This window comes from Cucurbita pepo, chromosome LG13, assembly GCF_002806865.2.
Source record: "Cucurbita pepo subsp. pepo cultivar mu-cu-16 chromosome LG13, ASM280686v2, whole genome shotgun sequence".
In the NCBI taxonomy this organism is placed as follows: Eukaryota; Viridiplantae; Streptophyta; class Magnoliopsida; order Cucurbitales; family Cucurbitaceae; genus Cucurbita; species Cucurbita pepo.
In genome coordinates this window covers 7,825,955-7,841,943 of record NC_036650.1, presented here as the reverse complement: position 1 = coordinate 7,841,943, position 15,989 = coordinate 7,825,955, and the positions used below count along the sequence as shown (strand labels likewise).

At 39.3% G+C, this 15,989-nt stretch overlaps 5 protein-coding genes across 5 annotated transcripts; 4 read left to right on the top strand and 1 right to left on the bottom strand.

Moving 5' to 3' along the window:
- Positions 1–808: 808 nt before the first annotated feature.
- LOC111808302 (ABC transporter B family member 15-like) lies at positions 809–5,871 on the top strand. Its single transcript, XM_023694205.1, has 7 exons — positions 809–1,110; positions 1,195–1,249; positions 1,342–1,520; positions 1,601–2,058; positions 2,153–2,693; positions 2,837–3,730; positions 4,418–5,871. The coding sequence occupies exons 1-7, from the start codon at positions 853–855 to the stop codon at positions 5,783–5,785; spliced, it is 3,753 nt and encodes a 1,250-aa protein (XP_023549973.1). The 5' UTR covers positions 809–852; the 3' UTR covers positions 5,786–5,871.
- Positions 5,872–6,167: 296 nt separating this feature from the next.
- On the top strand, positions 6,168–7,167 carry LOC111809322 (metalloendoproteinase 2-MMP-like). Its single transcript, XM_023695763.1, has 2 exons — positions 6,168–6,660; positions 6,734–7,167. Exons 1-2 carry the CDS (start codon positions 6,168–6,170, stop codon positions 7,165–7,167), a joined length of 927 nt encoding a protein of 308 aa, XP_023551531.1.
- A 1,141-nt stretch (positions 7,168–8,308) lies between these two features.
- On the top strand, positions 8,309–9,505 carry LOC111809288 (metalloendoproteinase 2-MMP-like). The gene is made up of 2 exons (XM_023695732.1): positions 8,309–8,822; positions 9,041–9,505. Exons 1-2 carry the CDS (start codon positions 8,312–8,314, stop codon positions 9,472–9,474), a joined length of 945 nt encoding a protein of 314 aa, XP_023551500.1. The 5' UTR covers positions 8,309–8,311; the 3' UTR covers positions 9,475–9,505.
- A 143-nt stretch (positions 9,506–9,648) lies between these two features.
- On the bottom strand, positions 9,649–10,488 carry LOC111809321 (metalloendoproteinase 5-MMP-like). Its single transcript, XM_023695762.1, has one exon. The coding sequence runs from the start codon at positions 10,486–10,488 to the stop codon at positions 9,649–9,651; it is 840 nt and encodes a 279-aa protein (XP_023551530.1).
- A 2,808-nt stretch (positions 10,489–13,296) lies between these two features.
- On the top strand, positions 13,297–15,595 carry LOC111808807 (protein CREG1). Its single transcript, XM_023694996.1, has 6 exons — positions 13,297–13,651; positions 13,899–13,934; positions 14,638–14,839; positions 14,924–15,002; positions 15,080–15,197; positions 15,332–15,595. Exons 1-6 carry the CDS (start codon positions 13,470–13,472, stop codon positions 15,354–15,356), a joined length of 642 nt encoding a protein of 213 aa, XP_023550764.1. The 5' UTR covers positions 13,297–13,469; the 3' UTR covers positions 15,357–15,595.
- Positions 15,596–15,989: the final 394 nt, after the last annotated feature.

Genomic DNA, 15,989 nt, shown 5'->3' with positions numbered 1-15,989 from the left:
ACATGGTATCCACTGGTAAAGAAAACAAAATACTTTATTTTATGCTTTAATGAATCATCGATTATCGTAATAATTTATTGTTGGATTATTTGAATATTTACAGTAAGTAATCTTCATACTGTACACATTTTTATTTACTTACCATAATAGAATTCACCCTCTTTATTAACTTACCATAATAGAATTCAAATGGTTAAAATTGTAATCCTATTCTGGAACAAAAAATACGATTTTAAGCATTAAATTTTTAATAAATAAATAAATAATTACATGTAAACCAATATTTTAACACTAAAAATAGTATCAAATCTGAACTTTTTGCCCATCCATAATACTTTGAATCTTGTTACAAAACATAACTACATAAATAATAATAATATTTCACATAAACATTATTATAAAAAAATTCACTAATAATTACATAAACTATAAGATTTTTTTTTCATTTATTAATATACGAACTATTATGTTTATGCTTAAGCTGATTTTGATACTTAAAATTTTAAACCCTAAACTTAAACCTAAAAAAAAATTCATTTGTAAAATTTTATTAATAATCTAAATAAAGGAAATTAATGAAATCTCTTAGCATAAGGAGGTAGATAAATTAATTAGAGATATAATACATTTGTAATAAAATTAAATTTTGGAGATTAAATTATTATATAAATTAAACTATTTTAAATTAAAGAAGTTGAAATATTAAGTTATTTAAAAGCATGAAAATGAAAATTTATTAAGTTAGTTCAGGTGGAAGTCAGCTATATAAACAGGTCCTTGCGGGGTAGAACACACGTAACAACTACTACTTCCAAAGTTTTTAATTCTGTTTGGATTCCGAGAAAATAAAAAATGGGGGAGAAAAATGGAAATTTGGAGAGAAGCAATAGTAAGAAGAAGGGGAGTGGGGGTATAAAGGGGATTTTCATGCACGCCGACGCCGTCGACATATTGCTCATGACTTTGGGGTTCATCGGAGCTTTGGGCGACGGCTTCACAAGACCTGTGGTTTTGCTAGTCGGTAGCCGCCTCATGAACAGCATCGGCAATACCTCTAAAATTTCCGCTTCCAGCCACAACATGCATCTTTTTCTTCACACCATCTACAGAGTACCCTTCTTTCAATTCATTTCTATGAAAACTCTGTTACTTTTTTAATTTATTTTGATCAAATTGTTCTTTGATTGGCGACAGAATGCAGCGATTCTGTTGTACGTTGCTTGTGGGGCTTTTGTGGTTAGCTTTCTCGGTGGGTTTGGAGTTCTTTGAATTCTTTGAATTGTTTCAACTCAGAGGCTCTCTGAATATACTTACGTTTTTGCTCTGTTTCACTTTTTTCAGAAGGGTATTGCTGGACGAGAACCGGCGAGCGACAGACGGCGAGGATGAGAGCGAGATATCTTAAAGCAGTTCTCCGGCAAGATGTTGGGTATTTCGATATGCATGTCACCGGCACCTCCGAAGTTATCGCCTCTGTTTCCAGTGATACCTTAGTGATTCAAGACGTTTTGAGCGAAAAGGTTAAACCTTTCTTTTTACTTTTTGATAATTTAGTTAAAATTTTATCTTATTTGACATGGGTTGTCGGGAATCTATCCAGATCCCGAACTTTTTGATGAACATGGCCACATTTCTTGGAAGCTACATTGTCGGGTTTATAATGTTATGGCAGCAGGCTTTGGTGGGATTACCTTTCGCGCTCTTGTTATTGATCCCTGGTCTTCTTTACGGCAAAACCTTGATGGGTTTCGCGAGAGAAAGCATGGAAGGGTATAAGAAGGCCGGAATGGTAGCAGAGCAGGCGGTTTCTTCGATTAGAACTGTGTATGCCTACGCTGGAGAAGATAAGATTAAATCGGATTATTCGTCGGCGTTGGAAACTTCGGTGAAGTTGGGCCTAAAACAGGGACTTTCTAAGGGTTTGGCCATCGGAAGTAATGGAGTTTCGTTTGCAATTTGGGCATTCATGGCTTGGTATGGAAGTCGAATGGTTATGTACCATGGCGCTCAAGGTGGGACTGTTTATGCCGTTGGAGTTACCATTGCCGTCGGCGGATTGTAAGAACTCAACCCTAAATCTCTCTCGCTCTCTCTCTCTCGTCAATTTGTTGTTACAAACTAATATTTGCATGGGAAATTAACGAAATGACAGGGCAGTTGGTACGAGTTTTTCCAACGTTCAATACTTTTCCGAGGCAATTGCGGCGGGGGAGCGAATCATGGAGATCATAAACAGAGTCCCTAAAATCGACTCCGCCGACATGGAAGGTCAAATCCTCGAAAATGTCTCCGGCGAGGTCCAATTCAACAACGTCCAATTCGCGTACCCGTCTCGCCCGGAGACCATAATTCTGAAGGATCTGACCATCACAATTCCCGCCGGTCGCACCGTTGCCCTCGTCGGTGGCAGCGGCTCCGGCAAGTCCACCGTCATCTCTCTGCTGCAGAGATTTTACGACCCATTGGGAGGGAGCATTCTGATGGACGGAGTGGGGATTGAGAAGCTGCAATTGAAATGGCTGAGGTCCCAAATGGGTCTGGTTAGTCAAGAGCCTGCCCTTTTTGCCACTTCCATTAAAGAGAATATTCTGTTTGGAAAGGAGGATGCCACCATGGATGAGATCGTGGAGGCTGCCAAAGCTTCTAATGCTCATAATTTTATTTCTCTGTTTCCGGAAGGATATGATACCCAGGTAAATTAATATTAGTAGTAGTCTCCTTTTAACTTAATCATGGATTTTAAGGAAGTTTTATAGTGTACTTTGTTTGGGAATTCAGTTGCTTACAAATGTCAAATTGTTTGCTATTATAGTAATAATTTGAAGTTGAAATACAGGTGGGGGAAAGAGGAGTGCAAATGTCAGGAGGACAAAAGCAGAGGATCGCCATAGCTCGAGCCATAATCAAGCGTCCACGAATCCTGCTCTTGGACGAAGCCACCAGCGCCTTGGACTCGGAATCAGAGCGTGTCGTCCAAGAGGCACTCGACAAAGCCGCCATCGGCCGCACCACCATCATAATTGCTCACCGACTCTCCACAATCCGCAACGCCGACCTCATCGCCGTTATCCAAAAAGGCAGAGTCATGGAAACAGGGTCTCACAATGATCTCATCCAAAACGAAACTGGCCTTTACGCCTCCCTCGTCCACCTTCAACAAACCGCGGCGCAGAACCAATCCCCCAACGAACCTTCCGCATCTTCCACACCGCACCTCGACAAAACCAGAAGCTTTGGCAGCAGCCGCCTATCCTTCCTTAGCCCCTCCAGCTCTGTAAACTCGGTCGGGTCAAACCCAGTTCACGAAACTACCGTTATCGAGAATAAAGAAAAACTCCCAAAGCCATCGTTTAGGAGACTTCTGGCTTTGAATCTGCCGGAATGGAAGCAAGCTATAATGGGGTGCATTTCAGCGATGCTGTTCGGCGCTGTGCAGCCTGTGTACGCGTTCTTGATGGGATCGGTGGTTTCAGTGTATTTTTTAACAAGTCACGAGGAGATTAAAGCCAAGACGAGGACTTATGCGCTTGGGTTTGTTGGGTTGGCTATGTTCACTTTCCTCGTCAACGTTTGTGAACATTACAACTTCGCTTACATGGGAGAATATCTCACCAAAAGAATTCGAGAGATGATGTTCTCCAAGATCCTTACTTTTGAAGTTGGCTGGTTCGATCAGGACGAGAATTCTAGTGGCGCAATTTGCTCCCGACTCTCTCAAGATGCCAACATGGTAAAAACCTGTTTCACCCTATTCACGATAGTGTTGCAATAGTAATTCAGCTTAGTATAAGAGGAACCGTTGATTCGCATGATTGTCTACCGTGCGCTGGATTATGACCGAACGCCTTTAAGTTAGAATTCAGGCTAGAAGCGATGCATGGGCCCATCGCTTGATTGCCAACCAGTTATAGGGGCTTTTTGGCCTCGAAATGCACGTGTTGTTGGCTAAGCCCCACTAAGCGATGGGTAGAATCCTTCGCTGATGATTTAGTTCCCACATTCGTTAGAAAGGGAACGAAACATTTCTTGTAAAGATGTGGAAATCTCTCCCTAGTAAAAGTATGTTAAAAACTTTAGGGGAAGCACATAAAGGAAAGTCCGAAGAGGACAATTTCTACTCGGTTGTGGGCTTCAGCTATTATAAATGGTATCAAAGCCAAACACCAAGTCGTGTGCCAGCAAGGACAATGGGCTCTCAAGTGAGATGGATTTTGAGTTCTTACATTGGTTAGAGAGGGAAACCAAACTTTCTTTTCTTTCAAACCTCTCCCTAGTATATGCATGCATTTTAAAACCTTGAGCGGAAGCATAGAGGGAAAGTCCAAATCGGGTAGGGGTGGCCTTGGGCCGGCTACAAAACCCATTTATTTGGAATGAATTTGTATTGAAGTATGACCAGGAGCTCCTTTTTGGGCAGGTTCGATCCCTAGTGGGCGATAGAATGGCTCTAATTATGCAAACCATTTCAGCAGTAGTCGTAGCATTCACAATGGGGCTTATAATTTCATGGAGGCTGGCGCTTGTAGTAATCGCAGCCCAACCAGCAGTAATTAGCTGCTACTACACAAGACAAGTACTCCTACGGAAGATGTCCAAAAACGCCACCAAATCCCAAGAACAGTGCAGTAAGCTCGCCGCTGAGGCTGTCTCCAACCTCCGAACCGTCACGGCCTTCTCTTCACAAGACCGCATCCTTAAAATGCTCGAGAAGGAGCAAGAAGGCCCAACCCAACAAGGCATTAAGCAATCGTGGTATGCCGGAATTGGACTCGGCTGCTCCCAAAGCCTCACCATTTGTACATGGGCTTTGAACTTTTGGTACGGCAGCAAGTTAATATCCCAAGGCCTAACCACTGCTAAAGGTGTCTTCCAAACCTTCATGGTTTTGGTCAGCATCGGCCGTGTTATCGCCGACGCTGGCAGCATGACGTCAGATCTAGCCAAAGGGTTCGGCGTCGTCAGTTCGGTTTTCGACGTTTTGGACCGGATGACCAAAATCGAACCGGACAACCCAGAAGGATACAAACCGGATAAATTAACCGGCCGAATCGAATTCACGAAAGTGGATTTCTCTTACCCTGCTCGACCGGAGGCGATGATATTCCGTGGGTTTTCAATCAAAATCGAGGCAGGTAAATCCACGGCGTTGGTTGGGCAAAGTGGGTCGGGAAAATCCACCATAATCGGGCTAGTGGAGCGATTCTACGACCCGATTAAAGGAACGATCCAACTCGACGGTCGAGATTTAAAATCGTATCATCTCCGAACGCTAAGGAAACGCATCGCATTAGTGAGCCAAGAGCCGACGCTGTTCGCCGGAACAATTAGGGACAACATCGTGTACGGATATTCAGAAACGGCGGACGAATCGGAGATAATAGAAGCGGCGAAGGCAGCGAACGCACACGATTTCATCTCGGGGTTGAAGGATGGGTACGAGACGTTGTGTGGAGACAGGGGATTGCAGCTGTCGGGAGGGCAAAAACAGAGGATAGCAATAGCGAGAGCGATACTGAAGAATCCGACGGTGCTGCTGCTGGATGAGGCGACGAGTGCGCTTGATGGGCAGTCAGAGAAATTGGTGCAGGAGGCGCTGGAGAGGGTGATGGTGGGGAGGACGAGCGTGGTAGTGGCGCACAGGCTGAGCACCATACAGAATTGCGACATGATTGCGGTTTTGGATAAAGGGAAGGTAGTGGAGACTGGGAATCACTCGTCGTTGATGGGTATTGGGGAAAAGGGAGCTTATTATGCTTTGGTTAATTTGCAGAGTACATCCCACTAGTGTGTGTGTATGTATGAGTTTCAATCAAATTGGTGGCACTGTAGAATAGCTGGTAGCTCTAGTTTAACCACAGTCTTAAGTCTTATCTTTAATCTGTAATTTGGTAAATTAATAAAAATATCTCTATTTTTATCTCAACGGTCAAACAAGTTGAAAATTATGTTAATCAAATTGGGTAAAGTCAGAAGATTTGAAGCTTTCTTTGAGAAACTTCAACGAAATGTAATACTAAAATCTAAGAACCCATTGCTTCTATAGTACGCCTAAGAATTTTGGGCCCTTTTTTTACTCATCCATTTTCTGGGAATACTTTGAATCAACCCAATTTTAGTATAAAAAGGCCATAGATCTTTGGGAACCTTCATCGGATTAAGTGAGAGCAATGGCATGTGAAGGACTGTCGTTTATCTTCACCTTCTCTGTTGTTCTTCTAGTTTCCCTCTTCCCTTTAAGATCATCTTCTCATGGATTGGTGTTTATGAACAACCTTGATGGATGCAAGAAAGGGGATAAAGTGGAAGGAATTGGCCAAATGAAGAAATACCTTCAACGTTTTGGCTACTTGGAAGATCATGATCATGTTCATTCTAAATCTAATGATGATGAGTTTGATGAGCTCTTGGAGTCGGCCATTAAAACTTACCAAATCAACTACAATCTCAAGGCCACCGGAGCTCTCGACGCCACGACATTGGCTCAAATGTCGAAACCTCGATGCGGGGTTGCGGATATCATCGATGGCAAGAGTGGGATGAAATCAGGCAATAATATGGTGAATCAACATAGAAAAAGTGGTCATTTCCATGAAGTTTCTCATTTTACTTTCTTCAAAGGAAACCTTAAATGGCCTAATTCCAAGTCTCACCTCACTTATGGTAAATTTAGTTTTCATATAAAGTTGAGTTATATTTTACATCATCTTCTATACTAATATCATGATTTATTTAGGATTCCTCCCTGGAACTCCGTCGGGGGCGATAGATCCGGTGGGTCGAGCTTTTACGACATGGGCTGCGAACACTCACTTCAGCTTCTCCCGAGCATCTAGCTACAAAACTGCTGACATCAAAATAAGCTTTGAAAGGGGTGACCATGGAGATGGCTCTCCCTTTGACAATGTTGGAGGAGTGTTAGCCCATGCTTTTGCCCCTACAGATGGGCGGTTACATTTTGACGCGGTCGAGCGTTGGACCGATGGGGCGGTTCCTAATTCCTACGATGTCGAGACGGTGGCGTTGCATGAGATCGGACACCTTCTCGGCCTTCATCATAGCTCGGTCGAAGGGGCTATTATGTGGCCAACCATCATGAGAGGAGCTACCAAGGGTTTGCATGCCGATGATATTGCAGGCATCAAGGCTTTATACATTGCTACTTCTTGAGTACCAAGGCTTTTAATTTTCACTTCAAACTATTGTTAGTTATTAATCATTATTTTTAATTCATGTTTAATGTAATAATATTACTTTATGGTAACTAATTAATATAACAATATAATAAATTAATTCAATACACGTATTATATGAAACATACAATTTTAAATTAATTATAAGTATTTAAAAGAATATTAATACTAACAAATTAGGAAGAATGAGCTGGCTGAGTAGACAGTTGCGTCAGAAAATGAATTATTATTTATTTAATATTAAAACGGTTAGGTTTGACCAAGTCCACAATGACTGCTTTGAAATTTATTAGTTTCAACAGAAAGGCCTAACAAATAATTTCAGTTTATACAGTTTTTTTAACGGTTCAAACAAGTTCTACTCTAGAGTCTCAAATATTGTTTTTTCAAGTCATAAGAAAATATCCACGTCCAAAATTTACCAAATTTTTATCATTTATAATTTAATTTTAAAAAATACCTCTTAACAATTATTCTTGATATTTTAAATGTAACATTAACCCTCTTTATCTATATAAAAAAAGTTCAAAAAAATTTACAATCAATATAGACAAACACGACTCTCCACAATGGTATGATATTATCCACTTTGAGCATAAGTTCTCATGATTTTGCTCTGTGTTTCCCCAAAAGGCCTTCGTACGAATGGAGTTAGTATTCCTCACTTATAAACCCATGATCATTCCCTAAATTAGCCGATGTGGGACTTCCATCATCCAACATTCATAAGTTATGTCTGAACTTTATAATAATGTTATTTTTAAAAGTTTATGAGTAATTTTGAAACGTGTACTGTCCGTAAGTGTTTTTTTTTTTAAAAAAAGAAATAGAAGTAATTTTTAAACGCGAATTTAATGGTATATTATATATAAAGAGGTAATAGGAGAGAAATGAGTGAAAGTAGGCAATTTTTCCATTCCAATCGAAAATTGAAACGTTTATTTACTATTACACCTTCCCATTCTTAAGCCATCGCTTGACTGCAACGCATCACAAATTCTACCTTTGTTTTGACCTATGTCACCTCTCCCAATTCTTTGTTCTTTAAGTACCCCACTCCCTTCCTTTCCAACCCAATCCAACCCAACCCAATCCAACCACAACGCTTATCTCCGTCCGCCATGGCAGTTCAATCCTTGTCTTTCTTCCCTTCCTCTCTTTTTCTTCTCATTACTCTCTTCCCTTTAATATCATCTTCTCACCAATACCCTGCCCATTCCCATGGTTTGCTGTTTCTGAACAACCTCAATGGATGTAAGAAAGGCGACACGGTGGAAGGACTCCACCAAATGAAGCGGTATCTCCACCGCTTCGGCTACTTGAATCATGTTCAAAATCATTCTAAAACATACGATGATGAGTTCGACGAGCTTTTAGAGTCTGCCATTCAAACTTACCAGCTCAATTACAATCTTGAGGCTACTGGGACTCTCGATGCCTCGACGCTAGCTCTTATGTCGAAACCTCGATGTGGGGTTGCCGATGTTTTCCATGGCAAGACGAGGATGAATTCGGGTAAGAAAATGGTGAATCGACATAGGAAAATCGGTGGTCGTTTCCATGGTGTTTCTCACTTTGCTTTCTTTGATGGAAACCCTAAATGGCCAGCTTCAAAATCTCACCTCACTTACGGTATGACGAATCTTCTATTTATATGAATTTTAAAATTATATGATCGTTCATGGCGGTTAATTAAGGGGTTGATCGTGGATTTTATAAATAAGGAATACATCTTCATTCGTATGAAGGGAACTTATGCTCAAAATGGATAATATCATACCATTGTAGAGGGTCGTGATTTCTAACATTTGGTAATTTCAATATTAAGGAATTGGAGTATATTTTTACAGGATTCCTCCCGGGAACCCCAACAGAGGCGATAGCTCCGGTGGGTCGAGCTTTTACGACATGGGCTGCAAACACACACTTCACCTTCTCCCAAGCTTCTAGCTACGAAACAGCCGACATCAAAATAAGCTTTGAAAGTGGCGACCATGGAGATGGAGAAGCATTCGACGGCGTTGGAGGGGTGATAGCCCACGCCTTTTCCCCAACAGACGGGCGATTACATTTCGACGCCGTTGAGCCATGGGCCATCGGCGCCGTGCCCGATTCATTCGACATGGAGACAGTCGCATTACATGAGATCGGACACCTTCTCGGCCTACAACACAGCTCGGTCGAAGGAGCAATAATGTGGCCAACCATCATGGAAGGAGCTACCAAGGGTTTGCATGCCGATGACATTGCAGGCATTAACGCATTATACACCACTACTTCTTGAGCAGCTATTGTAACTTAATTCGTTGCTTCTTTTACAAGTAACTTAATTCAAATTATTTTATATGAATATGTGACATTAAATAAAAAGTAATATGATTTTATATTAGTAAAATAGAATTAAAAAAAAAAAAAACATAGCATAAAAAACCAATACAATTAATAAATTCCTCTAATTTTAATTTCCATATAGAGCATGAATACCATTAATATCATCATCATGCAAGCGAGTCTTCCTGGACCCAAAGTTCATGGTAGGCCACATGACGGCATCTTGAACGTCGGTATGGCCAAGCCCAAGGGCATGCCCAATCTCATGCAATGCCACGGACTCCAAGTCATTCTGTAATATACGAATACCCCAATCCCAAATCTCCTGGGCGTCAAAGTGGACTCTCCCATCAATAGGCCCAAAACAATGGGCCAATGCTCCCCCAAGTCCATCGAACGGATGCCCATCTCCATGATCCCTTCTCTCGAAGCTTAAAACTATGTCAGCCGTTTGGCCTCCCACAGCTTGGGAGAATGTAAAATGGGTGTTGGCTTCCCATGTGGCAAAAGCCCGCATCACTTGAGGCACATACTTGGATGGGTAATCGTGGATAAATCCGTACGTTAAATGCCTCTTTTCAGGCGCCCAAATGCGGCGTCCTGGAAAGAAAGCATAATAAGAACCACCCAGCTTCCCACCCGCCGTCGTGAAATTATCCGACACCCCACATCGAGGCTTCGCCATTTGATCCAGCGTCTCCTTGTCCAAAGCCCCGCTCACGTTAAGCTTGAAGAATTTCTGGTATGATTTAATTGATTCCTCCAAGGCCTCGTCGAATGCATTTGTTTGAGAATTGGTTTCGTTTTGGGTCACGTAGTAGCCGTAGCGTTGAAGGTAAGCCTTGACGCCATGGATGCCTTTCCTGTTGTCGCCCTTGCGGCTACCCTGAAGATTACGGGCGGAGGCCAAGTGGGGCGCGATGAAGGCAAGTAATAGGAAGAGTTGGACCCATAATTTGAAACCCATTTGTGCATATAGTTTTGGAGTTTGGGGCCGCCGTTTTAAAGCTAAGGCCAGAGGTGTGCTATTTGGAAACTCTATTTTCTTTTTTTTTTTTTTTTTTTTTTTTTTAGAAACAAATATTTTCGAATCTTAAAAAATCAATTTTAATAAAAGTAAATTATTATTCGGAGAATTAATTAATTTAATTTAATTGGAAAGATTTTAGGACATAATTAATTTAATTTACATGTGATTTAAAAGACAATATTAGGAAAGAAAAAAGAGGAAAATGAAAAAGAAAGTCCCCATAATAGCAATTTTTTACGTACTAAATGTGTAAAATAATCTTCCCAAAATGGAAATAATATATTTTATTCAATGTATTGATTAAAATTTGTATCAAATAAATATTTTATTTTTATTTTTTTTGAATTTTATATATTAAATATTAATTTAAAGACTTAAAATTAAATAAAATATATGTATATGTATATATATACTATTAATATCATAATCACTTCCATTTCCATTTTTTATTTGTGGCTGAGAAATAGATGTAAAGGGCGGTTGATGGATGAAAGTCCCACATATATATCTGCAGGATTAATTTGGAAAACGGGTAGGGATATGCAAGAACAAACAATTTTTATTGGAAAATGAATTTCTTAGAACTTCTATAGTAAATGGACTATACAAAATTGTGATCAGTCAAATATTGCAAAGCTTCGGTATCTATTATCAGTCAGAATTGGACCATAACGAAATTTCGGTTTATACTGGCACCATAATATTTGATTGGGGAGGAAGATTAGAATTAGAGATGGATCGAAAAGCAAGGATATGGGTTCATGTGAGTATGAAACAGAAAATATTTATTATAGTTCTATCATCAGCTATGGATTCGAATCTAAGAGAAATTATCGAGAATGTTTGCTACCCTGAATTTTTTTTGTCTTTCCTGAATGATAAGGAGAAGAAAAAAAAATTGGATCAAAAGAAAATGTCATTTGATCAGGTATTTTCTGAATTCCTGTGTAAGAAATTACAAAAGAATTTTTTTTTGTTAATTTAGAAAATGATCATAGGTTTATAATCAAATAATATTATATTTATTGATACGAAGTCTTATGGTCAAAGTGGACAATATCATACCATTGTGAGAGTCTTGTTGGTCCATCGGGACTTATAATTTTATGGGCCGTATACAGCACGAATAGCATTAAGATCATCATCATGCAAGTGGGTCTTTTGGACTCCAAAGTCCATGTGAGGCCACATGACGGCAAATGTTAGAGCGGGCAAGCCCAAGAGCATGTCCTATCTCATGCAACGCCACCGACTCCAGGTCACACCGTAAAAAAGGAACACCCCTTCCCCACGCCTCTTTCTCCAAGCTAGACAGTATGTCAGCCGTTTGGACCCTCGCTGACCGGGAGAATGTAAAATGGGTGTTGGCTTCCCATGTCTCAAAGCCTCGCATCACTCGACCCACCTGCTCTGGTGGGTAATTGTGGATGAATCCGTACGTCAGGTGCCTCTTCTCAACCGGCCATGACTTGTTACCCCACAGCGCGGCTTCCACGTTTGATCTAGCGTCTCCTTGTCCAGAACCCCGCTCACGTTCAGCTTGAAGAATTTCTCATATGATTTAATGGATGACTCCAAGGCCTCGTCGATTGCGTCCGTATGAGAATTGGGTTCGTCTTTGCTTAAGTAACCGTAGCGTTGAAGGTACACCTTGACCCCACGGGTTCCTTTCTTGTTGTTGCCCTTGCAGCTTCCTTCAGAATGTTAAATGAACACGACTCTCCACAATAGTATGATATTGTCCACTTTGAGCATAAGCTCTTATGAATTTACTTTGAGCTTCCACAAAATACTTCATTCCAATGGAGATAGTATTGCTGGATTATAAACTCACGATCATTCCCTAAATTAGCCGACGTGGAATTTTCATCCAACCTTCAAGATGCTTGGGAAATAGAATGCTTGGGAAATAGAAGCCGAGGTGATTTGTGAAGAAGGGTTCGAGTTTGGGGCCATTTTAAAGTAATATCATAAACCCTAATTTGGATAGGTAATTAAGTTGACGGTTATTTTATTTTTTTCCTTTTTGAGGTTAAATGGATACTCTAATGCTTGGAGATTTGAACCACTGTATCAAGTAAATGAGTAGATGTAAATTAATACAAATTACCCCATTTGGTAAATTAATATTAAATTACTATAGGTTAATTAAATAATTAAAATAGGTCTGGAGAAAATTTGAACAAATTCAGAAAATGAATGGGAATTAAATAAGTTAGAAAGAAAAATAAATAAATTAGGAGATGGAAATGAAGGAAATTAAGAGAGAGGAAACGAAAAGAAAAGAGCAGAAAATAGAGAAGAAAATTAAATTAGAAACGAATAATAAATAAATAGAAGAAAAAGAAATTCAGGACAGAAGAAAAAATAAAAAAAGGAAAAGAATTGGCTAATTTAATAAAAATATTCCTAAATTAAACTTCTAAAAATTTCTAATAATATTTTTTTAACTTAAAATAAAAACTCTAAAAACACATATATGGAGAGTGACCTGTAGTAATTTATTAAATTTTAATTTTAATTATATTTTAAATATACATTTAAATTTTAAAAAGCCCTTCCTATTTTGTTTAAAAAATAGATATGAAATTTACTTTTATTATAAAAAAAATATTAATCAAGAATTAGTGAAATATATTTATGAGTAAAAACTTTTAGGAAACGCCAGCTGGAATAGTGCAAATCTAGGGGCGGGTGAAATCCGGTACCCGGCCCGACAAGTCAGGATCTCTCCTCAAACCGTCCAACTTAGTCCATAAGCTTTCTGCACTCGTTCTACTCGTGAATGGCCCTCCAGTTCTGCAGTTGAAGTGGGTTTCGAGTATAAATTCAGTTTGGTATTCGGATTATTGATCATCATCTTCGTCACTCCTAATCTATACTCGGTTAATCCGAATTCTTGTGGTTTCTAGCCGAAGATGGCCGGTGGCATCTTCAATCGTCTGTTTTACTATCTGTTTTTTGTGTATTTGGCATCTTCTTTTGCTGGATTGCAGGTTTTTGTGCGGGGACGGTTGCTTCTAAGTTCTAAACCCCACCCGGATGATGCTGCGGCCACTGCCCGTTGGTTGGTTTCTCAGAATTCATGGGGAATCTTGAGGTATAATTTGCATCTGATTCAATTTAGTTCATTCTTTGTTGTTTAATCGAATTGATTCGAGTTGATTGACTGAACCTTTGTTTTTTCGGCTGTAAATTTGCAAGGGACGTTTGGATTTAATGAGGAATTTAGCGTTTTGTTAGCTTTTGAGTGATTGTTGTTGTTTTTCTATTAGTCGATGTCTTGAAATCTTGTGGAGTGTCTAAATTTGCTCAAAATTTTCACTGTTTTTGTTTATTTTCTGCAGCACCATCTCAAGTGATTTCGGGGGAGCGCCTTTTGGGTAACCATCTCTTACTCATTTCATATTCTATTAAGCTGTCCTCGATTTTTAGCTGCTTTCTAGGAATTTTATGAATCTTTTACATCTTTCTGAGCTATGGATGTAAGCAAAATTAATATGATCTGATATTAATGGCATGTTTGGATTGAATTTGTTCTGATATTAATGGCATGTTTGGATTGATTAAAACAGTTTTATGCACTTAAAAAGTCAATCCAAACAGGTTTCAATTTGCTCAATCCCCTGTATTTTGAGAGCCTTGATGAGAATAGTTTCAAAACCATTTTTCAACTAAGAAACGATAGGATATTGTTCACTTTGAACCTAAGTTCATTTCATTTTACTTCATGCACCTCTCCAATACGATGTAGATTCATTTTCATGTCATGTTTCTTTGTGATTTTAAAATTGCATAGATCAGTTGTTGGTTGCTTTAATGAGTAAGAAGCAAACAATCATCCTGTTACATGTCTTCAGCTTTACATCTAGAATTCTGAACATCCTTGTTGTGCTACGTCTTTCTATTGTTTCGCGCCGATTATCTCGTCCTCCTGCATTCAGAACTAATCACTGACCTCTGATATCTGTGTGCGACTCATTCGAAACACTTATCTGTTGATTACAATGGGGCTAAACTTAAGAAAGGTATTTAGCAGTAGGAAAGAAGAATATACAAAGATTAAGCGAATATTTGCTCCTGCAGGAATGTGGTTTCGTTTAGTGATGGGCCACCGGGCAAAGGTCGAGGCACGCCATATTTCTACTTAACTACTCTTGACCCAACTGCAAGATATGCAATCTCAGATGAGAGGGCTTCATTTACGCTAAGTGAGTACCCTATTGGCACTTGTGGCAAGATAGATCCCGAAAACCCGACTTGCGCGAAGATTACGTTGATCGGGAAGGTAAAATTGTTGGTTTCACATTCACATTCTCCAACTTTATCTTCTGTTCATCTTGAATAACTTAAATCACTGTTTGGCCTACAGCTGAGGCAGGTGGATCCTAATTCCAAAGAAGTCGAGTTTGCTAAAACGTCCTTGTTCTCAAAGCATGCAGAGATGAAGAGTAAGTAAACTCAAGCCATAATTTCCTTCCATGTTCATCAACATTACATTTATTTTTCTTGTCTATGTTCATCACAGAGTGGCCTAAGGATCACGACTTTCGGTTCTACAAATTAGTAATTGAGAACATATTCTTGATCGATTGGTTCGGTGGGCCGAAGCCTCTTACAGTCGATCAATATCTACATTTCAAATTGTGAGTATCAATATCAAAACACCAGGATTGTCAATCCTAAACTCAGTTAAATAGACTTCAGTTTCTGTAAATTTAGTCCTTAATCAGAAGAATTCTGTTCAGTCTGCTGATGCTTTTCATTCTTACATCTTCAGGGATGAGCTCACATCCATGAAATGAATTTGTTGTACACTCTGATCTTCCCTGTTCATATCAGCTTCCTGGGTTTGAACTGTAAAAAGTTTATACAGAATCATTGTTTATGGGAAGAATAAAGTTTCGTTCATTTGTTTGTCCACATTCCAGAGTTGCTGATGGGTCTTCAATCATGTATTATTTATAAATAAATTTGTAACAAGTTTGATAAATGTGTTATGATATTAACACATTTATTTCTTTAATTAATTACTCATTCTACACACTTTGTGCGAGTTCCTATATTATGGGGATAGGAGAACGAAACATTTTTTTTGAAGGTGTGAAAACCTCTCCCTAATAGACGTGTTTTAACAACCATGAAACTGATAACGATACGTAACGAGCCAAAACAAACAATGTCTACTCGTGGTGGGCTTGGGCCATTAGAGCTAGACACCGAGTAATGTGTGAGCGAGGATGCGGGCTCCCAATAGGGTGGATTGTCAGGTCTCACGTCGAGTAGATAGGAGAACAAAGCATTCATTTCAAGAGTGTGAAAACTTCTCCCTAATAGACTCGTTTTAAAAATTGTGAGGTGGACGACGATATATAACAGATAATAGTGGTAATTAATCTATTAATAAAGGTTAATATGGAAAAGGATAATTATAAATT

Coding starts and splice junctions, on each gene's coding strand:
- LOC111809288 (XM_023695732.1), top strand. CDS start 8,312: ATGGCAGTTCAATCCTTGTCTTTCTTCCCTTCCTCTCTTTTTCTTCTC. Junction 8,823..9,040: donor AAAATCTCACCTCACTTACG/GTATGACGAATC, acceptor ATATTTTTACAG/GATTCCTCCCGGGAACCCCA.
- LOC111809321 (XM_023695762.1), bottom strand. CDS start 10,488: ATGGGTTTCAAATTATGGGTCCAACTCTTCCTATTACTTGCCTTCATC.
- LOC111809322 (XM_023695763.1), top strand. CDS start 6,168: ATGGCATGTGAAGGACTGTCGTTTATCTTCACCTTCTCTGTTGTTCTT. Junction 6,661..6,733: donor CAAGTCTCACCTCACTTATG/GTAAATTTAGTT, acceptor TGATTTATTTAG/GATTCCTCCCTGGAACTCCG.
- LOC111808302 (XM_023694205.1), top strand. CDS start 853: ATGGGGGAGAAAAATGGAAATTTGGAGAGAAGCAATAGTAAGAAGAAG. Junction 1,521..1,600: donor AAGACGTTTTGAGCGAAAAG/GTTAAACCTTTC, acceptor GAATCTATCCAG/ATCCCGAACTTTTTGATGAA. Junction 3,731..4,417: donor TCTCTCAAGATGCCAACATG/GTAAAAACCTGT, acceptor CTTTTTGGGCAG/GTTCGATCCCTAGTGGGCGA.
- LOC111808807 (XM_023694996.1), top strand. CDS start 13,470: ATGGCCGGTGGCATCTTCAATCGTCTGTTTTACTATCTGTTTTTTGTG. Junction 13,935..14,637: donor TTCGGGGGAGCGCCTTTTGG/GTAACCATCTCT, acceptor TTGCTCCTGCAG/GAATGTGGTTTCGTTTAGTG. Junction 15,198..15,331: donor CAATATCTACATTTCAAATT/GTGAGTATCAAT, acceptor TTACATCTTCAG/GGATGAGCTCACATCCATGA.